The 22,829-nt window shown below is 44.3% G+C and overlaps 2 protein-coding genes across 5 annotated transcripts in view; both read left to right on the top strand.

Moving 5' to 3' along the window:
• cep76 (centrosomal protein 76) overlaps positions 1 to 22,829 on the top strand; it is an 83,059-nt gene that overhangs the window by 6,273 nt on the left and 53,957 nt on the right. For all 4 annotated transcript variants that reach the window (XR_005639742.1, XR_005639741.1, XM_039806019.1 and 1 more), the window contains exons 8-12: positions 1 to 62; positions 15,396 to 15,562; positions 17,854 to 18,013; positions 19,871 to 20,044; positions 21,886 to 22,103. The exon at positions 1 to 62 is cut by the window's left edge and continues 130 nt beyond it. Coding sequence is in view for 2 of the 4 variants with exons in the window: in XM_039806019.1 (XP_039661953.1) it covers positions 1 to 62; positions 15,396 to 15,562; positions 17,854 to 18,013; positions 19,871 to 20,044; positions 21,886 to 22,103 (781 nt within the window). In the remaining 2 variants the exon portion in view is untranslated. The remainder of the gene's footprint in view (positions 63 to 15,395; positions 15,563 to 17,853; positions 18,014 to 19,870; positions 20,045 to 21,885; positions 22,104 to 22,829) is intronic.
• Positions 3,812 to 12,475, top strand: LOC120562328. Its single transcript, XM_039806017.1, has 2 exons — positions 3,812 to 5,326; positions 5,998 to 12,475. Exon 2 carries the CDS (start codon positions 6,235 to 6,237, stop codon positions 12,196 to 12,198), a length of 5,964 nt encoding a protein of 1,987 aa, XP_039661951.1. The 5' UTR covers positions 3,812 to 5,326; positions 5,998 to 6,234; the 3' UTR covers positions 12,199 to 12,475.

The raw sequence follows: 22,829 nt of genomic DNA, 5'->3' as shown, positions 1-22,829 counted from the left end.
GAGGAGGAGGAGGCAAGCAGGAGCAGTGGTGCACATTAATGGCTTTCCTGTGTAGAGGGAAGGTAAGGAGAACTGGCCGGCATCTTGGCAGCCACAACAGAGATGGACTCATTTTTCAGATGACAATGCACTTACTGGACTGTTAGATCGTCAAAGACAGATTTATAGATTTTCACATCAAAATTCTAATTAAGTGCCCTGGTAATTTGTTTCATTAGTTCTAAAATGGAAGAACTCAAGTAGCAGGCTCCCTGGACTTAAAGTGCCCATATTATGAAAAAATCACTTTTTCTGGGATTTGGGGTGTTCTTTTGTGTCTCTGGTGCTTCCACACACATACAAACTTTGAAAAAAATCCATCCATGCTGTTTTGAGTGAGATACAGTTTCTGAATGTGTCATGCCTTCAGTCTCCTAGTGAGCTGTTCAAAATCTGTGACGTCACAGTCCGAAATGAGCTGGCTAACCACAACCGTTAGCTCGTTAGCATGCTAACGCTAATGCTAACGCTAGCATGCTACGTCGTTCTCAATAGCAAAGCACTGCTACAACACACACAAGTTCACCATAATCCTGCCTTGTAACTGACTGAAGTTGGAGAAACAGGCTTTCTTTTACTGTCTCTAGAGTTAGCTAGCTGACATGATCTACATCTGAGCTACTGAGCATGTGCGAGTGCAATCAAATATAGTACAGAAGAAGAAGATGAAAAGAGGTCTCACTCTGTAGCTAAAACAGAAACCAGGTGTTAAGAGGATCTGCAGCAGTGAGAGAGAGCTGTGCAGTACAACAAAAATATGGTGTTTTTTGAAAATTAAACCATGTAAACCTATTCTGGTACAATCTTAAAATACAGTTATGAACCTGAAAATTAGCATAATATGGGCGCTTTAACATTCCCATCTTTTTTATTAAACTATTTACACATTAGATATACTATAAATTCCATAGATCTAAGGATGTGGAAAACATCTTCCTTTTTTTCAGGGTGTGTTAGTCTATTACTTCTTGTGGTTTTAGTATCTTGTTGGTGACATACTGTCTATGAGTAAGTGCAAGGCAGTTGTCCAAACTCTGCATTTGGCCTCTCTTTAATAACACTGTCTTAATGTTGACTGTATGAACAGCTTGGACATATCTACCAGTGCTACAGTAGAATGTTAATTAGTAAATCTTTCTGGAGATAATATTATTAACATGTAGTGTATAAATCAGTGCGTTTACATGCAGTTTAAAAAAACAATTATATACGGGTTAAGGCAATACACTTATTTCTCAAATGCCATGTAAACACCTTACCCCGGTTAAAATCCGAGTTCTCATACCCCGGTTAACAGACCTAGAGAACTCCTTTAGTAACCGGGGTATTCCTGCATGTTACATTTTAACCGGAGTAAGATTAGAACTACTACAAAACAGCGATGCCCAAATCAGCAGGCCATCGGCAGCAAAGAGCCTGCGGTCCATCTGTTTTACTCCCCGGGAGATGGCTTAACAAATTGTCCATCTCCGGGGCTGTCAACGTTGTCTCGACTAAAATGTGGAGGGACTGAGCAGCCCCCCTGCTGCGGCCGCTGGCTAACGTTAATGTTAGTTAGCTAACGAAGTTAGCTTGCTAATTCCACCCCACACTAGTTACAGATATAATGAGCCGGACAAGTTGTCAGCCATCTGGCGAGAGCACTGTGCTTTCCTACGCTGTGAGGAGTGTGTGAATGAAACATTTAGTTGTTACATTTTACTGATTTAGTGGCCGTCCGGTCTGTGAATTTTTGATATAAGTCAACCGGAAGAAAAAGCCAGTTGTGCGTTGGCAGAGTCCCACCTACAGTACCGGGGTTAGAGTTACTCTGTCATTATCCCATTCTTCCCCACTCATGTATACAGGGAGAACTGGCATAACCTGGTTATTAATTTTACCGGGGTAATACCATACCCCGTGTGTGTGGGTAAGATGTGTGTGTTAGCGCTAGTTAATTATATGACTTGATCCTAAAGTCTGTGATTCTCAAAAGGTAAATAATCATCAATACTTTTATTAGACTAATTTATTTATTTATAGTTTGGTTTATTATTTTTATTTTGTTGCATTGTCAAAAACAAGTTTTGAAGTCCCAAACTCTGTTTCCATATATTCCAAGCAGTAAATGCATGTTTTAAAAGGTGTTATGTTCTCAAACCTCTTCATACAGTCATCCGAATCACATACTGATGTGTAACAGGAAAAAAATACAAAACAAGTCAGCAAATTGATCAACAACCTTCTTTTTTCAACACAGTGCATCAAATAATACATTTAAACCTGAAGTTTAAGTGAAGACAAGCAAAACTTAATTAACAAAACGTTTTGGACAATCTCTTTACTGCTCCATTTGTTTCTGTCATTTACATCAGGTCATAGATTCTCATCTACATCCCATCAAAACCCTTACATAGATGGAATAAAATCCAACACAATCTCCTCATAGGCCAAGTCAATGGCCTCCGAGTGTGACATTTTTCCAACGTGACAGTGAACCTTTCTTAGATTGCTTTGGATCCACTCCTGAATTGCTGCACTGCAGTCTTACGGGTCAGCTACATTGCACGTGTAACGTCTGTGGAGCGAATGTTCCAAAACTACGCTTCCACTACAATCAATGAAACTGGCTACGCTGGACACCAGAGCTGCTCGTAGTGGTGTGTATGCTCCGCGGAGATCCGCTATACAAGTGTAAAAATAGGACAGTCTTCCATTTATATATTTTACGTGAGTTGTGTGTTGCCCTTTTACACAGAAATGGCTCATAAAGTGTTTATATTTCTTTTAAATTGAACTACCGATATAAAGGAAACGACTTAATGACTGTCAATGAGCGCAGTTTCATTTTGAGAGTTTCTGTTTTTGATTCTTGTTTCCGTCACCTGCGTCTTCTGATAACAGCTGACAGTAAATTGACGTTTTCCCAGCTCTTTGCTGGCTCCAAAAAAACTGAAGAAACAACAACAATCCCAGAGCAAAAGCTCTCCGTCTCGCCTGTGACTCCCACAATCCTACGCCGTGAGTGCGCAGCAGTTGCAGCCATTTAAAAGATACATTCCGCGGCACATATGCTCCGCGAACGGTCTACATACGTTGCGCGTTCAATGTAGCCAATGGACCCACCTTGCATTCTGATTCAGATTTACTTACTTATGACCATGGTTACATAATTCCTACATCTATCATGACAAAACAATGGCACCCGACACTTGAAGGTATCTACATAAGAATGACATGAGACTGTCATGAACGTGTCATAAACATTATAAACAAGTCATAAACGCTTGTTTTAGTAAGTGTCATTCGGTTTTTATCATGACAAGTTATGGTTAGAGTTATGATTAGGGTTAATGTGTCATGATGACAGTGTCATGTCACTCTTATGTAGATACCTTCAAGTAAAGTCTTACCAAAACTACAACATAAATGATGACTTAAAGTTCTTTTTGAGTAACACCGTACTTTAATAATGAAATCCCCCTTTTCCCTTCTACTCGTTATGTCTCCTTCTTAAGGCTGTTGTATGCTTCTGCGGAGGCTCCACACACAGCTTTCGCCGTAGCTTACGTAAGTGGCCTGGTGTTTATACTTGTGCGCTGGTGTGTGGTAGAGCGAGGGAGAAGTGAGAGAGTGACAGTGATTAGCTTCGGAGAGAGTAGCGACTCTAGAATCAAAGTGAGAGAAACAAAGTGTCTCCCCTGTGCTTTCTGACCACGGTGGGAAATGTGTAGCAGGAGAACTAAACCCTCTCCTTGATTTCATGTTGTTTATGGAGAAGGAGAACCAGGAAATGAGTAGGGGGAAATGCAACGCTACCAAGCCACGGCCGAGCGACGTGCATCACTGCGATGTGTAGTTAGATTTTTCAAGAGGTGCACGTCAGGCTACGGCGTAGGGTCTGGCGTAGACACAGAGGGGTCTGCGGGGCTACGCCGTCAATTCGACGCAGAAGCATAAAACATCCAAAATAAATGTGATACTTGTCTCCCAGATGGTTGCAGACCCTTTGATTCATATATCTTCCACTCACCTTAGAGAATCTGGTGTTGTTAACCCTCAAGTTCAAATTAGCCTGTATTTCTGTTTTTAATACTGTACATACTTTTCCAAATTAAACTCCTGTTTAAATTTACACTTGATGATTAACCTGACACTTTACATTTACAATTTTATTCTGACTGCAGTCAGAAGTTTTGTATAGCTGCATATTCTACCAGCACTGCTATATGCTATGCAAACGCAAGTGCTTTCCATGTGGTAGTCGTGATATAACCTTCATATAATCAGGTAATGTCATAGAGATCAAGGTCTTTTTCCACAGAGACCTAAGTGCAGCAGAGAGAGAAAGAAAATACAAACCTAGCCAGACAAAGCAAAAGGACGAATGCATGCACAAATATAACCAGACAACAAAAGAACATACAGAATAGAGAAGAACATAAGAACATAGAACATAGCAATACATAACAAATACATAACAAAAGCACATACAGCATCAGAGACAATCACAGACATTACTAAATAGATTAAAAGTCAAAAGTTTAAAATTGGCCTGTGCGATGAGTATTCAAGTTTTTTAAAATCCTCTGGAATGCATTACATTTATAAGGATCTGTGGAAAAAGAGAACGATGGGTGAAAAGAATCATTATCATCAAAAGTTAAGTGAATGCATTTGAAGTTGTGATCACTGGATAACTGCATTTGTGGTCTTTAAACACAATTGGCAAAAATGCATCAAATGAATGGAGAAAAAATATAATTGTATTTTTCCCTTAAAACCTCAGCCTGCCCCATCTAAAAATAATTTGTTTTATATTCACGCATTTCTGTTCCCCAAAACGATTTGTTCCAAGAGTCACGTAAACTTGGTTCGGCTACGTTTACATTTACTCATTAAAGACCCGAACACACCAAGCCGACGGTTGGCCAAAGTTGGTCCTCCGCCCTATTTTTTTGCAGTCTGTAGACTACTCTTCTCTGTATCATGATTGTTGCTAGACTGAGAAATCCATCCCCTAGCAAGCTAGCTAGTTAACTTGCCAGACTGCTGGACACTAAATGTGTAGAAAAGGCCCCAAAGTTATGTTGGTGTTGTAATTGTTTGGTACAGTTGACCATATTGTGTTTTGTGTCTCCCGTTTGCTCTTGTTTATTCAGTGCTTGTAACAGAGTGGCCAAAGCGTGTGCTGATTGGTATATTAGAGGTGACGTCACACAGTTAATAAGCAGTAAGATAGTTAGTCGGTCAGTTGTACTGTAGTTGTGAGCAGCATCTTGCTTCAGAGTGTGCGTAAATGAGAAGAGTAAGTATATCTGCTGCGTAATTCATGCTACTGTATTTCTTGTTAAACCAGCTGTTGTTTCTGTTATTGATGTGGATGGGAGTTAGGAGTTTAAGGGGTCGCCACGCTACGCAACCACTGTGCTAATTATAGTCACGTTCCTACAAGCTAGTTTATCGCCTTCGGCTCACCTGACGCAGTGCGTCGGGTCAAATATATAACGTTGTGTTTAAACATGTTCATACCTTTACTACTTGTTGTTATGATTAAGTACTTTTAGTTGAGTAAAATAAGAAGTAAGTGGTGTAAATGTTGTTATATGTGCCGCTATCGAGGCTTCTCTATCTGGGATTTGCTAGCTCGAACGGAACATAACATCCGGTTTGGGATTTTCACAATAAGAGCACCAGGCCGTTTAGTTAGTTGGAGGCTTTGGGCGTATCATAGAGAACAGGAAGTGCTGTCTACATTAGCAGTAGCTTTAACGGATGGTAGAAAATCTATGAGAATCCCATCTAATAAGTGTTTGAATCCCTTTTCTCTGCTTGCATTATTTGGAGTTTAAGAGATATATAGTTATATGCTGACTGTTGTTTATTTTATGTTCAGTAATGTGTATTAGGGCGTAAGAAGGAATGAGTGTATACATACGTTTCCTTTATTCATTTGTATTTTGTTCCTCTCTTTTATAGAAACCACACTCGCACTCACATGTACATAAAGCGAAGAGAAAGAAATAAACACAAAGGAACATCTCTCAGCTCTTCATTCATTTATGCTCTGGATATTTGGCCTTAAGTTGTGTTCTGGCCGACACACCTGCATGAACCTAGTGATAACCCTGTAACTAGCACCTAGACTGAGCATCTACCCCTTATCTACACTACATTGATGGTCCTTCGAGCCGGATCACTGGGTTTACGTCAGAGATGGAACTACATCCAGAGTATGATGCTAGTGGTGCACGCCCAAAACGGCACACTCGCCCACCTGTGCGCTATGCAGATTATGAGGTCGATCATCTGGGCTACATCGGTCAGAGGTACAGAGAGGAATTAGAGAATACTCACCAGGAGGGAAAGGCCAGGATGACATCCCTCACCTCCCCTTATGACTCTCCCCTTCGCCTGCAGAGGCGGGATGCTATTCTTCAAGAGATGGACCTGGGCTATAGGGCTGAGAGCCAACAGTACAGCCAGAAGGATCAGCTAGCCCCCCAGCGGTTTCCAGAGAGGGAGTTTAGGGAACAGTTACAAGATTACTCTACGCCCCTACCTCCAGCGCTGCACCCCATACATCCACATGAGGACAGCCGAGTTGAGTTGGACGACATTCGTCGTGAAAGACGCCTCCTGCAACAGACACAGCGGCACATGGCATCGGATTTAGTCGAGCTTAGAGGGCTGCGAGCAGAGATGAGACAATTAGTAGATGCTGTTTGCAACATACAGAGTCCAACATCTCTTCATACCAGAACACCAGAGTTAACGGTGATGCCGTTGCAGCCACCTGTTGAAAGTGAACCTAAAGCTGATGAAGAGGATGATTGGCCTGCACCACCGCCATGGCCAGCCCCAGTAACAGATGAGCTTCTGCCTGGTGACCCACCCATGCTACATCCGCTTATTAGGAGAATAGATGAGGCTCCAAGAATTAAGGAAGAAGCACGGCCACCCCCACCTCCTGACATGTTCGTGGGCCAGCCACAAGCTAGCCACTCAGCCCAGGGGACCCATCCACCTCCCTGGTTCAAGCCCGTTCAGCTTCGGCCGCAGCCGCACAGTTTACCTCCAGCTGAGCCCAAGTACTCTACAGCTTATAGTGGTCAACGGAGTGAGCTTGGCTGCAACCCAACGCCCCCACAGCAACATTCAGGCATGGCATGGACACAGCCCCTGCCCTTCAGATCACCTCAGGGTCATAACTCCAACGTCCCAGAGCCAAGTTACCGTGGGCCACGCCCAACAATCCGCAACTTCTCAAGTCGGGACCCAAGTGAGTTCGCACGGCTCAAGATTTCATTGGAGAACCTCTTACCACATGATGCATCTGAGCTGTTTAAATACCAAGTGTTGGTCGATCACTTGCAACTAGAAGAAGCCAGGTTAATAGCAGACGCTTACCTTAACTCCCCAACACCCTTTTCAGACACAATGGTTGCCCTAAATGACAAGTTTGGCCAACCACATCAGATAGCGCTAAAGCGTATTGCTGCTGTGATGGACTCACCAGACATAAGGCGGGGAGACTTTGCTGCATTTGAGAAGTTTGCACTCCAGATACAGTCACTTGTGGGAATGCTGAAGACACTAGGCCACGAGGGTGAAGTGGAACTACAGTGTGGCTCACATGTTGCTCGTCTGCTGAGCAAGCTGCCACCTGAGCAGAGAGCCGAGTTTCGCCGCTGCATGTACCATCAGGGCACACAAACCCACACCTTAACTAACCTTGCAGAGTGGCTGAAATATGAATCTTGGTGCCAGGACTCTGAAGGACAGTTAGCTGTGAGAGGAGCTCGGGAGAAGCCAGTGTCCAGACCTGAGGGTAGGAAGGGTAAGCAACCCACCACTGTTCTCCATGGTGTGAAGGACGCCACTAAGAAACCAGAGGCACCAGTGCCAAGCAGCTCCTTCAAAGGTAACAAGAGCAAGCCATATTGTCCATTCTGCAATAACGATGAACACTACCTCAGTCAGTGTACAGAGGTATCCAGGCTAACAAAGGATCAGCTGACCGAATGGATAAAAAGCAACAAGAGGTGTTGGCGTTGTGCACGGCCACACCAGGCGGCTCAGTGCAACTTAAAAAAGACATGCAGCCTCTGCCAAGGCAAACACCTCCAGGTGCTGCATGAGGTGAACATGAGGCCACCTAAGGAGGCAGCATCAATACAGGCAGCGGAAAGCCATGGCACAAGGGGCACAACAGAGGTTCTGTATCTGGACCGACCCACTGAAGGCAGTCGGGTCCTTCTGAAGGTCGTCAAAGTCCGCATTCACCATGGTGACCAATCGATCAACACCTATGCCATACTTGATGACGGTTCAGAGAGAACTATGCTGTTGCCAGATGCTGCAGAGAAACTAGGTGTGCAGGGGACTAAAGAGGACTTACCACTACGCACAATTAGAGAGGAAGTGCAGACCCTCAGGGGTGCATCAGTGTCATTCTCCATTTCTTCGCCGTCGAAGCCAAAGACCAAGTTCAAGATTACGGGTGCATTCACCAGTGCTCGCATTGGACTAGCTGCCCATACCTACGCCATGGAGCAACTCCGGAACACCTACAAGCACCTTATTGGCCTTCCCATACGGACTCTTACAAACGTTAAGCCCCTGCTTCTCATTGGGAGTGACCATCCCCATCTCGTCACTCCCATTGAACCTGTCAGATTGGGACCTCCAGGTGGGCCTGCTGCCATTCGCACAAGGCTGGGCTGGACACTGCAGGGCCCAGCGAGTGTAGTCCGCCACCTCGCCCAACCACAGCAGTGTTTATTTACAACAGTAGCACCCCAGGTGAGCGAGCTGATGAAGCATGTTGAGAGATTATGGCAGGTTGACACTGTCCCATTCAGAAGCGAGAAAGTAGTTACTCGTTCAAGGCAGGACCAAGAGGCCATCGGCATCCTTGAGACCAAAACCATCAGGGTAGAGGTTGATGGCATTCTACGTTACGCCACCCCGCTGCTCCGCCGGAGAGACATGCCACTCCTTCAGGCTACTAAAGAAGCAGTCATGCCTAGTTTACGAAGTGTAGAAAGGCGACTGGCCAGAGACCCTGCACGGGCAGAAGCTTACAGAGTGGAGATGGAGAAACTGATAAAGGCAGGCTCTGTCATCAAGCGTGGACCGGAAGTTCCTGCCGAGGAAGGTCGTGAGGCATGGTACATCCCTCACCATATGGTGAGCCATAATGGCAAGAATCGGCTGGTATTCAACTGCTCCTATCAGCATCGAGGGCAGAACCTCAACGACCATCTGCTGCCTGGGCCTACCTTAGGGGCATCACTACTGGGGGTTCTGCTACGATTTCGCGAGCATGCAGTTGCAGTTAGCGGAGACATCAGAGGCATGTTCCACCAAGTTCGCCTCCTCCCAGAAGATCGTGCTCTGCTCAGATTCCTTTGGCGCGACGTCAGTCAAGAAGGACCTCCTGCAGTGTATGAGTGGCAGGTGCTACCGTTTGGAACAACATGTAGCCCATGCTGTGCCACCTTTGCCTTGCAGCGCCACGTCTCTGATAACAGCCAGCCAGATGAAGAGGTGAGGATCTCAGTCGAGAAATGTTTTTATGTGGATAACTGCCTCCAGAGTGTTCCCACAATAGCTGAGGCGAAGCACCTTGTCGACAAACTACGAGCCCTTCTTGCATCTGCAGGCTTCGATCTGCGTCAGTGGGCCAGCAACGAACCAGATGTAACAAGTCACCTACCAGAAGAGAGTTGCTCAGCTAGTGTTGAGTTATGGCTGGCTCAGGACAAGACCGATACCCCAGAATCTACTCTAGGGCTAAGCTGGCTCTTCCACACTGATGTCCTTGGCTACAAGCATCGTCATGTGGAGTACGGTGTCCCCACGATGCGTAATATCTACAAGGTGTTGGCGAGTCAGTACGACCCCCTGGGGTTTATTCTACCCTACACCACCAGGGCTAAGATAATCGTCCGACACCTGTGGGACAAACACAGGGGATGGGATGATCCACTACTACCGCAGGAGCTTCTGCAGCAGTGGAAAGCCTGGGAAGAAGAACTACAAATCTTACCTCAAGTCACCCTGCCCCGACCGTACATGTCGAAGGACGTGGACATCTCCGGTCTTCAGAGAGAGGTGCATGTATTTTGCGATGCCTCAGAAGAGGCTTATGGCTCAGTGGCGTACCTCCGGACCACTGACAGACACGGTGAAGTTCATCTGTCATTCCTGATGGCCCGTTCCAGAGTCGCTCCCAAGCGATTTCACTCTATGCCCCGATTGGAACTCTGTGCTGCCCTTACTGGTGCACAGCTCTCACAGATGCTGAAGAGGGAGCTTACCATCCACATTGATCAGACAACCCTTTGGTCAGATTCCACAACGGTGCTGACATGGCTGAAGTCTGAATCCTGCCGATTCAAGGTCTTTGTGGGCACCCGCGTGGCCGAGATACAGGAGCTGACTGACAGGCATGCCTGGAGATATGTTGATACCGCAAGGAATCCTGCTGATGACGTAACACGAGGGAAAAGGCTGCGAGAGCTTGTTCAGCCAAATAGATGGAGCCGGGGACCCACTTTCCTCCTGACTAGTCCAGACTCATGGCCAGAGGACCCCGCTGTTGACCAAGCAGAAGATCCCTCAGAGCTGCGCAAGTCTACCTTCTGTGGGGTTTCCGCAGTTGCATCAAGCCAGTGTACTTCAGACATGGGCCAATACGGCTCTTGGAAGGAGCTGCTGGAAGAGACCGTGCAGGAGCTGCATGGGGCGGCCAACCCTAATGATAAGCCCACAGCTGAAGACTACCGACAGGCTGAACAGTTGATACTGCAGAGGGCTCAGAGGGATAGTTTTCAGCAGGAGTACAGCCTGCTGAAAGCGGGTAAGCCAGTCCCCAGCAGCAGTCGACTCCGCACGCTGTCTCCAGAGCTGGATGAAAAGGGAGAGCTCATTCGGGTTGGAGGACGACTCCGTCGAGCAGAAGGCCTAGAACTGACCACTCTACATCCAGTCATCTTAGACCCAGGTCACCGAGTGACTACGCTTCTGATCCAAGACTTTGACGACCGCCTCCGCCACCCAGGTCCAGAGCGGGTGTTCGCCGAGCTTCGACGCTCCTTCTGGATCCTGCAAGGGCGTGAGGCTGTCCGGCGCTACCAGTACAGCTGTGCTGACTGCCGACGATGGAGGGCAAAACCTGCAGTGCCGAGGATGGCAGACCTGCCATCTGCCCGTCTGCGCCTTTTCAAGCCTGCTTTCTATTCTACAGGAATGGATTGCTTTGGGCCATTTGAGATCAAAGTGGGCCGACACCGGGAGAAGAGATGGGGGATCATCTTCAAGTGCCTCACAACTAGGGCGGTGCACTTGGACCTCCTTACCTCTATTGACACTGACGCCTTTCTGATGTCCCTTCGTCGGTTTATCGCCCGTAGAGGAACGCCTGCAGAGCTGTTCTCCGATCAGGGGACAAATTTCAAGGGAGGTGAGCGAGAACTCTGTGAGACCTTCGTTGGAATGTCTAATGAACTACAACATCTCCTTGCACCACAGAAGATCTCCTTCCGCTTTAACCCCCCAGCAGCTCCCCACTTCGGAGGGGTGTGGGAGAGGGAAATACGCTCAGTTAAGAGCGCGCTCTATGCCACAGTCGGTGCTCAACCTGTACCTGAAGAAGTGCTTCGCACTGTACTTACTGAGGTGGAAGGGATCCTCAACAGTAAGCCATTGGGTTACGTGTCTTCAGATGCCAGCGACCCAGATCCAGTGACTCCCAGTGTTCTTCTTATGGGGCGGCCTGATGGTTCGCTACCTCAGGTAGTCTACCCCGAAAGCGAGCTCATCTGTCGACGCCGTTGGAAACACTCCCAAGTTTTGGCTGATCACTTTTGGGCCCGTTTCATCCGGCTCTATGTGCCGGGTCTGCAAGCTCGCCAGAAGTGGCAGGCTACACCAGCTGATATCGAAGGGGACTGTGTAGTGATGATCGCTGATCCACATCTTCCGAGGGCCCTCTGGCCCATTGGGAGAGTGGTCAAGACTCATCCTAGCCCTGATGGGCACATCAGGTCCGCTGATGTAAAGGTGAAGGAGAGAATCTACACCCGGCCAGTTGCCAGGCTGGTTGTCCTCCCTGCACTTCCTTCTGGAGAAGATGGAGATGGTTCCACTCCTGCTACTACAACCCAGCCATAGAACTTTGTTGCCTTTTATTGATGAGCAAATGTATTACCTACATTTGGGGGCGGCTGTAGAAAAGGCCCCAAAGTTATGTTGGTGTTGTAATTGTTTGGTACAGTTGACCATATTGTGTTTTGTGTCTCCCGTTTGCTCTTGTTTATTCAGTGCTTGTAACAGAGTGGCCAAAGCGTGTGCTGATTGGTATATTAGAGGTGACGTCACACAGTTAATAAGCAGTAAGATAGTTAGTCGGTCAGTTGTACTGTAGTTGTGAGCAGCATCTTGCTTCAGAGTGTGCGTAATGAGAAGAGTAAGTATATCTCGCGCGTAATTCATGCTACTGTATTTCTTGTTAAACCAGCTGTTGTTTCTGTTATTGATGTGGATGGGAGTTAGGAGTTTATAATGCCGCACGCTACGCAACCACTGTGCTAATTATAGTCACGTTCCTACAAGCTAGTTTATCGCCTTCGGCTCACCTGACGCAGTGCGTCGGGTCAAATATATAACGTTGTGTTTAAACATGTTCATACCTTTACTACTTGTTGTTATGATTAAGTACTTTTAGTTGAGTAAAATAAGAAGTAAGTGGTGTAAAATGTTGTTATATGTGCCGCTATCGAGGCTTCTCTATCTGGGATTTGCTAGCTCGAACGGAACATAACATCCGGTTTGGGATTTTCACAATAAGAGCACCAGGCCGTTTAGTTAGTTGGAGGCTTTGGGCGTATCATAGAGAACAGGAAGTGCTGTCTACATTAGCAGTAGCTTTAACGGATGGTAGAAAATCTATGAGAATCCCATCTAATAAGTGTTTGAATACCTTTTCTCTGCTTGCTATTTATTTGGAGTTTAAGAGATATATAGTTATATGCTGACTGTTTATTTTATGTTCAGTAATGTGTATTAGGGGATAAGGAAGATGAGTGTATACATACGTTTCCTTTATTCATTTGTATTTTGTTCCTCTCTTTTATAGAAACCACACTCGCACTCACATGTACATAAAGCGAAGAGAAAGAAATAAACACAAAGGAACATCTCTCAGCTCTTCATTAATTTATGCTCTGGATATTTGGCCTTAAGTTGTGTTCTGGCCGACACACCTGCATGAACCTAGTGATAACCCTGTAACTAGCACCTAGACTGAGCATCTACCCCTTATCTACACTACAAAATGAGTAAAACTTTACAAGGTTTCATTCACACACACTTACACAGCGTATGAAAAGCACATTGCTATTGCCAGATGAGTGACAACTTTGTTTGACTCATTTCTTTTGTAATCAGTGTAGCATGAAAGCAAGGTGAAATTAGCTATTAACTAGGTAACTAGCAAGCCATCTGCTAGTTAGCTGGTTGCATAGAGACTTTTTCTTCGCCGGTACAACGGACTGCAGTTTGGGAGACAGAAAAGCTAGCTAGCCGTCTCCTGCCGTCTGCTCTCGTCCTGGCTGGGATTGTGGCGGAGGGACACCCCACGTTTGCTGGTTAGCACAGAATATTTTCCCAACGACCTGGCCATCTAAAATGAAGCAACTGAAGACCAACCGATAAGCATAATTTAGGTGGGCAAGTTGCCTTGTGTATGTCATAGATGTATTAAAAGATCTGGACACAACGTTAATGGCTGTTCATTCCTAGAGAGTTGCTCAGTGGTGCATCCGCAAAAAGTTTCGGGTTACTTCCGTGATATGCGCAGTAGTATTTCTTATGCTGGCCCGCCGGAAGTTCCTGCTTGCCCATAGGCTTTACATTGTGGGTGACGTCTGGTTTCTAAATCGCTTCCTCGCCGGAAGGAAGTTTTACATCTCTCAATGTAAAAAGTCCATGGTTTAAAAGCTCTAAATAAGTTTCATAACCGACCCTGGTTACATTACGACGTATCCTGGCACCAGTTTTACAGACATCCCTTATACAATGGTGGCCTATGGGGAAAATCCTTTCTGGGTCGTAGGGGGGCTTTTCGACTACCACCGCCTACTGGTATGGAGAGTTATTCCGTCTCACGTAGATGCAGAACTGCTAGTTGACCTTCGGCTGTAGTCTTTGGGGTGCAATTTTCGGCCAGGACCCAGGCAACGCAATGGTCTGCCTTCGTTGCAACTAGTTCTTTGACGTCAGGTTGCTCTTTCAGGGCCTTAAGGATTTGTGTAGAGTCGACTGACTGATGCATTTTCATCTCTACTAGATAGTGGGAAATTTCCCAGACCACCACAGGATAAATGTTTCCTGCCTCTACTCTGTGAGCGGCTGGCAAGACAGACACAACACAACTCTCACAAAGTGTCCCTTGTCAGCTGTGATTTATGAGTTCCATTCCAGGGGAAATTAATTTACCTCATCAGTCCCCAGCCTGTTTCGATGCTGCCGTCTATATTAGCACTTCTGGGGAACATCTATCATTCTGACTTGCCCGTAGCCCGAGCCAGCACACAGCAGCAGCACAAGTCCCAAGCTCAACCCAGGCCTCTTTACCGGAAAAGTTTTACCAGTGAAATAAGAGTTGCTTACTGCCATGGACCATTTACAGAGCTTATTTCCTCTCCAGCAGACTGTTCTTGTGTGTGTGTTGAACACTTCTGAGAAAGGCTAACAGTGCAGTGAAAACCGGATATTGTATTTCTGTTTAAACAGACTGTTGTAGTGACATGATGAATTAGACAAGCAACAGGGATGGTATAAGGACCGTAGTAAATCTCTTCAAATCTGTCTAAATATAGGGACTTAGAATACATCAATATATAAATAAAGTTGTAATATTTAGAGAATATTTGTAGTATAAAATCAGAATATTTTGTGCTGTTAACACTTCGCCGTACATGTTTGCTCCCCAGCCAAAAAAAGAGGCTTATTTGAGAAAGAAAAAAATATTTAGGAGAATAGGATATGTAGCTAAATAGTCGAAGATAAAAGGTCTACCAAATAGCTGTTGGATCTTTCGACTACAGATCCTCTGTGAATGGAGCTCACTTGAGGCTCATTTTACAGTTTGTCACACCAGGGTTAAAATAATCAGTCATTACTTACTACTCCAAAAAGCCTCAAAGTCCTGTTGCTCTTGAAACACAACTGACTTCAATGTTAAAAATTTAAGTGTATTGGCCTTCTATTAAGGTTAAGAGAGCTCTGAACACTACACGTAATGTTGATAATTTACTATCCACATTTCAAACTCTCCACCCAAACTCATCACTGTCTGTCCTCCCCAGGGGGACTGTGAGGACCACGCCACCCTGCTGTGTAGTTTACTGCTGGGATTTGGCCTGGATACATATGTGTGTGTGGGTACCAAAGGCAAGGTAACCCCACACACCTGGGTCCTGACCCGCGGTACTGATGGGAGCATCACCTTCTGGGAGAGTCTGACTGCACACAGGTCCAATTTTCTTTTTTTTCTTTTTTTTGTCATTCTTCAGTCAGCTGATACTTACTAACGACTGTAACCCCTGTTAATAATAATAAATATTTATGTTGGGTTAGATCCCTTTTTTAAAGCTACATTGTGTAAGAATTACTCCCATCTAGCGTTGAGATCATATATCGCAATCAACTCTCTTGCCGCGCAGTATTACAGCTACGGTAACCTTCACGCTTCAAAAAGCAAAGGTTTACAAAAAGTCGTCTATCAGCTGTGTTCAAAACTCTTATTCGCTGATGGTGTTGGTTCACTGAACATCTAATGTGGTGTGCACATTTAAACACAGGATCCAGTGCCGTTCCAAGGTTTTATTGTTATCAAGGCAGGGAAAGGTTTACACTGGTGGCAGGTAATTGGATGAATGGATGCATGGATGAATGGATGATTTTGTCTAAACAAATAAGCACATAAAGGATATGTCACAGATCTAAACAGCCTTGAACAATCAATCATTACCAAATAGGTTGGATTCAGCTTGACTTACATCAGTAATGCATCCAAAGTCTGCACTGCATCCACAATCTGTACTACGGTTTTCTCTTAACGTTAAGCAGGATGTCACCCTGAAATCTAGCATAAATCAAACAAGATACATTCAACTTCAAGGTATAACATTCAACTTCAAGGTATAACATTCAATCTGACCAAATAGTAAGGGTTATACAATGAAAAGGTCCATCAACTCACATCACTCCTTTCTTTGTTCTGCCTGGTTTTGTTTGGAGGGAAAAGAGGGCCACAGGCCTGAAGGGAGGAGTTATATAGAGTGGATAGGGGCGTGGTTTTAGTGGTGATTGACAGTCCATGAATGAGGCAGGTCAGGTGGGAACTTGATATTTAACAGCTGTCATTGTTGGAGTTCATGCTTTCTCTTAATACATCCATGAGTTCATGTCGGATAGTGGCGCGGACACCACTAAAGAAACACGACTATGTATAAAAGGCTCCATTACCTTGTACCTCACGTTATGGCTCCGTAGCAGACGTTTTAAAAAAATAGGCTAACGATTGTGTCATAACCAAGCGACTTACTGTCGCATAGTAGAGGAATTACCATATAGTACAGGAGAAGCTCGCAGGCAGTTTGGACTTACATTAGCTGTTTAGGTTTAATTACTGATGTTAACTAGCATTTTAGTTAGCAATAATTAGCCTGTGCCCATGTTAGACAGGTTGCTCGCGTCACATTTACGTTGTTTCTGTCAGTTGGAGGCTGCGCAGTAACGCTCGGCGCTCACCGGAAAAGTGCTTCTAATATCCTTCACTGGTCTCCGTCCAGAGCAACGGGCTCTGTTGGTCCATTTTATATATATATATATATATCTCAATGGGTCTACCCCAGTTCATGCAAGTGCAAATGTAAAATTCCAAGCTAATAGGAATACTTGAAATTGATGGTGGTGGTCAATATTCATGAAATAGGACAAGTTTGTGAAGGACAATACAGATTTTGATAATGAACAACTACAAACATTACACACTGTGGCTTTAAAAAAATAAAAATAAATGAACAAAAGATATATTTGGGTAAACTGTCTTCCATAAACTTTATTTAACATTTTGAGTTTTTCTCTAACTGCTAAAACCAAACACTGTCTGAGAAATCTTTTAAACTGCACTGTGTTTTGTTTCCTTTTAGCTTCAGTTAGCTCATTAGCCAGTCTTTGTGTGTTTGTCAGCAAGATATCTCTGAATGCTATTAATTTTTTAAATTTGCAGGCCAGGCTCTAGGCCAAGCGATGATTGATTTCATGTTTCTATGGTTATTCATTTTTGGGATTTTGTCCCTCAATTACTGTTTTTGGATGTTTTTGCATAACTCCCTATAATCTTGTAATGGAGATAGACTTGATTTCATATCTTTTGTCAATTTGAAGTCAGTGATAGAAACTAGGTATTGATTTACACCAAGCAGTGTTTTTGAGGAGCTTTTTTTTTGTTTTTCTTATCTCCTGAACCATTTTTTTTTCTCCAAATTTTACAATTTTTTTACTTTATGGTAGTACTTTCATTTGAAGCCTTCTTCATTCCTCACTCATTAACTGGACCTATATTTTTTAGGCAATTTCCCACCACAAAGCTTTGGGCTAATTTAATAGAGCGACAGTATATTTTATCACAACTTAAGTCATGCCCTCAAAATGGCATGGCCTAATGGATTTGATAATTATGAATATAATTTTCGATCAATTTTGTTAGTATTTTTGCAATGCCACTGATTAGCTATGATGTCCCATGTGAATGGTCAGATACCTGCACCAGGCCATAGACCCAGATGCCCCGCCCCTGGCCCCCCAGCCCAAACCCTCTTCCCCCTACCGCACTGTGGGCTGTGTCTTCAACCACCAGACCTTCCTGGCCAACTGCCAGCCCACCGATGCTGTGGAGCTTTGTGTCTTTGACTTCCAGGTAAGAGAATGCTGTCCTATAGTTTCCACACAGATGAAATACATTTTACTTATATTGCATGGCCCATTGTTGTATTTATTAATTATCATGGCCCTTTAGTGTTGAAAAGGTGCCACTAAAATCTCATTATGCTGGTCACGTTTGTTTCATTGCGGGTATTGTGTTAATAGTCAGGGTCAGGTGAAATAAGTTTCAATATGAAAGTCTTTATTTACACTGCATATTAAATTGGCCGGAGAAGATCATATTAAATGTGCAGTGGTGATTTTAATCAGACAGAGGTTAGTCTATATTAGGGCTTTGACTCCGAACTTCGTTATTCGAATATAAGTCGAATATTAAAAAAAATAATGATATTTGAACGAATATTAGCCAGCCCTTAATATTCGAACCTGTTATGGGCATTATTTTTTGTAAATGCGTTTGCTTGTAAACGTTGTTTTCAGTTCAGATTCCGAGGCTTTTTCCACGCATTTCAAAATGTAACTACGCGTCCGCGATCGCACGTCTCGCGCGTGGCTCGGTAGCGCGGTGCATTCCCCCCTAATTCTCAAAGAAGGCAGGCTGGCCCAGGGCCAGGCCAGCTCAGCGGCGTCTTTCTCCCGTCGCGTTCCGCTGTCTCTCCTACCTACACCGGCGCCGCACCCTGTCCCTTCTCCCCTTCCTACCTGCCTGCTCAGTGCTGCTGCACATGAGGAGAGAGCACAGAGGGGAGGGCGGGGCTGTTCCTCAGTCACACAGCAGAAGAGAAAGGTGACTGTTTCGGCGGCCAAAGGAGAGAAATACTGGCGACTCTTTTTTTATTTTACAGAAAGTCGCTGTCTTTTCTACAGAAAGTCGCCAGATTTGTCGCTAGTCGCTTTTGTGAAAAAAAGTCGCTAAGTTGGCAACACCGCCCACACACACACACACACACACACACAATGGCTCGACGCACACACCAGCACACGAGTATAAACATCAGACCACTTACGTAGGCTACGGTGAAAGCTCCAAACTTCCTGTCGAAAGCACACTGTTTGTGTTTAATCCAGGGTCTGACTTAATTTTTTTTTTAAATGAAGGCATTTAATGGTCAAAATATTAATAAATATTCGAATATTAATATTAATATACAAACGAACTTCGAATATGATTTTTGGGCAAAAGTCAAAGCCCTAGTCTATATCCACCACGTTCCACTTCAGGGATTGCTCCGTTGCCGCCGGAAATTCTGACGGATATCACTCTTTTCGCCCGGATGTCCGTCACCTTCCTCGTTCTTTGTGTTGGAATTTTAAACTTTTTTTAATTTATGAGGACTATGGTTAACTGCTCCTCAGATCTCTGCAGGGTAAATCCAGACAGCTAGCTAGACTATCTGTCCAACCTGAGTTTTCTGTTGCTCAACTAAAACTACTTTTAAACATACACATCTTCCACCAAAACAAGTTCCTTCCCGAGGCTATTTTGCAGAGGCACCATGGCTTAGCACCGCCCAGGACGATTGTGATTGGTTTAAAGAAATTCCAATACACCAGAGCACGTTTTTCTCCCATTGCGGAATGCTGTGTCGACTAGCCAGACTCCCCTCGACAGCGCTGTGGAGGAAGATCTGGCAAAGCGAGACTTGACAGAGGTAGTCTCAAGCAAAGAGCAGTGGGCTTGTGACTGGATGGTTGCCGGGGGAATCTGCAGCACTTCCATACATCAGCAACTCCTGTCCTGTCATGTTACCCTAAAGACAGGCAGCAAATCCCCAGAGGCTACAGTGTAGTGGTTCTCTTGTGTGAATGGAAAAAGTAAGCACAGATAAGAGCATCAGCTAAATGTCTTTTTTTTAATTTTTATTTTTTTTCCCTCCTTCTTTCCTTACAGAATCAGTCTCTGTGGAAGGCGATGAGCGAAGAGGCTCTGAAGTCTGTTTGCGCCCCAGGCTCCACCACCTCTCTGCCCCCTCTACCTCCACTCTGTGCCCCATCTCTGGATCCTGCTGCTGCCAGCAACCAGCTGGAGCTGGAGATACGCTACCTGGTTTCGGAGCACAGGAAGGTAAAACACAGTGCTGGACTAGATATGAACCCTTAAAGTTTCGGTGTTTTAGGATATGTTCAAGTCTGCTGACAGCTTTTATGACAATTAAAAGCTATGGTTCACATCCCATATGTTTCCATCCACCTGTTGTGATATGTGTTGTATGCACATATCAGTTTTAATATTAATTTGATTCAATTCAGTTTCAATTACATTTTATTTATAGTATCAGATCATAACAAGAGTTATCTCGAGACACTTTACAGATAGAGTAGGTCTTTACAAAGACCCAACAATTCTAGTAATTCTCCCAAGAGCAAGCATTTAGTGCGACAGTGGCGAGGAAAAACTTCCTTTCAGGGAGAAACCTTGGCCAGACCCAGGCTCTTGGTAGGCGGTGTCTGACGGTGCCGGTTGGGGGTGTGATGAACGGGGGCAATAATAGTCACAATAAAGATAATGGAACTATGACTAGAAATGGTAGTTGTAGTAGTTCATGGTGTAGCAGGGCATAGCAGGGCGTAGAGCAGGACCACGTCAACCGCTGCAACCAAGATTTAGGTGCCACCCTAATCCAAGGAAAACTGCTGGGCAAACAAACCTGAGTGGAAATTAAAAATGAAAAGTTGAAATATCACACAAACGCACTTTGCTGTGGTGGAACGAATAATATGTGACATGCAATGGCAACAGACGCAAATAAATGATGACGTACATGAAGCATGATTGACTTATTTTTCACAGTCCGTATTCAGAAACTGTGCCTTTTTAAAACGAGCCGTCAGTCATTCCCCAGCTGCAATGGCAGTGCAGAAACTCAGAGAATGCAGATGCGGAAGACCCGGAGACACTGACAAATCATAGCAGACTGGGCTTTTTTTTCGGCATTGGGGCTTAAAGAGTATCTATAATACAGGTATTTTCACACAAAATGAGATTTTCTTTTTAAGATTAAAGAACGTAAACGTGGTCTAGTAGAAACCCAAAATACAAGTATGAACCTAAAAATGAGCATACTATGTGACTTTTAATACATAAAACAAACTGAAATGCCATATTTCCATCAAGTTTTCTATCGTTTGAGGTTTGACTGGCGCTCTTTTAATTACGTCATCTCATTGCGCATAACAGTAGTGGATGGAAAAGATTAATTAGCATTTTCTTTTACAGATTTTCTGGACGTTTGGTTAAAATTTGTGCTACATTTGATTAAAATTGAAAAAAATAATTATAATGGTGAGAGTAAAAATTGTGTGGGTGAGAGCAAGTTTAAAATATTTTTTCCAGAAGTTGTTAAACCACATAGACCTATGTTAAAACCCCTCTCTACTCAAAGGTGTGATGTCACCACTCTTGCTGTTCCAATACACAACAATGTAAAAATCTTAATACTAGGCTTCAAAGAAGGTTGAATATTTCAAAAAAGATATACTTAAATTAAACCATTTATAAATTATATATATACACAGTACCGTGCAAAAGTTGTAGGCAGGTAAGAAAAAATGCTGTAAACTAAGAATGCTTTCAAAAATGGAAGTGTTAGTTTATTTTTGTCAATTAACATTTAGAGAAATCTAAATCAAATCAATATTTGGTGTGACCACCCTTTGTCTTCAAGACAGCATGGAATGAGTGTGTGTGTGTGTGTGTGTGTGTGTGTGTGTGTGTGTGTGTGTGTGTGTGTGTGTGTGTGTGTGTGTGTGTGTGTGTGTGTGTGTGAGTGTGTGAGTGAGTGAGTGATTTGGGTGAACTGACCCTTTACGTGCCATTGACCAAATACAGGTTAGGTGTTTTGTCTTAACATGTAATGTGAGATTTGTTTGAGCAAAGTATGAGGTCTTTGGTGCTCTCTCCTCCAGGACATGGAACTGGCCACAGTATGGGACGACCACCTGTCCTACCTGCTGTCCTCTGCACTGTCAGCCTATGAGCTGGAGCGATGCACTGGCGTCTCCTGTGGCAACGAGGAGTTCCAGGACGCAGTGAGGAGGGCTGTGCCAGACGGACACACCTTCAAAGGCTTCCCCATCCACTTCTTGCACTGCAATGCTCGTAGAGCCTTTGCCACATGCCTCAGGTGAGCTAGTGGGTAGCATGGTGAATGCGTGGTTAAAAAAATCCTTTGTTGCTATGGGTGTGAACTTAATCTTGGCAAGCATCTGTTCTATTTGAGTGTCCCTGACTACAGCAGCAGTAAACTCAAAACAAAATCCCACTATTATATTCAGTGCAACCTCACGTTAAAAAAAAAAAAAAAAAAAAAAAAATGTTTTGAGTAGCTTCCATAATTTTTTTTTTTTTTTTTTTTTTTTTTCCCCCCAAAACTAGCCTATGCATGTTGCAGGGATTGAAGCCCAAGGCAGCACTGCAAACTCGCAATTTTGCCTGTGAGAGTATTTTGGCATTATTATTATTATTATTATTATTATTATTATTATTATTATACGTCAGAGCTATGGCAGCAAATCCATTCCAGCTGCAGTGTACGGTAGCAGAGCCTGAACTCAGACCTCCCTGTAGAGGGTGTAAGGCTGCATTCACATCAGGCGAAAACCAGTCCAGTCATTGCAGGTAGTGTGTTTAGGCTGCGGCAGTGGGGACCACAGGGGATGACAAAAACCTGTTGGATAAATGCAACCCAATGTCACACTGCACGTCACGCTGCGGTGGCCAATCACGTAACGTCCCGGCATTCAGACTAAACACAATGGCGACACAAATCAGCCAATTAAGTGACATGTATGCACGCAGCATAAAGTCCACTTCAGACCAAAGCTTCGCGATGAGACGTAACTGTTTTAGA

Source organism: Perca fluviatilis, chromosome 7, assembly GCF_010015445.1.
Source record: "Perca fluviatilis chromosome 7, GENO_Pfluv_1.0, whole genome shotgun sequence".
NCBI lineage: Eukaryota > Metazoa > Chordata > Actinopteri > Perciformes > Percidae > Perca > Perca fluviatilis.
Note: the sequence above shows the minus strand (reverse complement) of the source record. Positions and strands in the feature narration are given on the sequence as shown.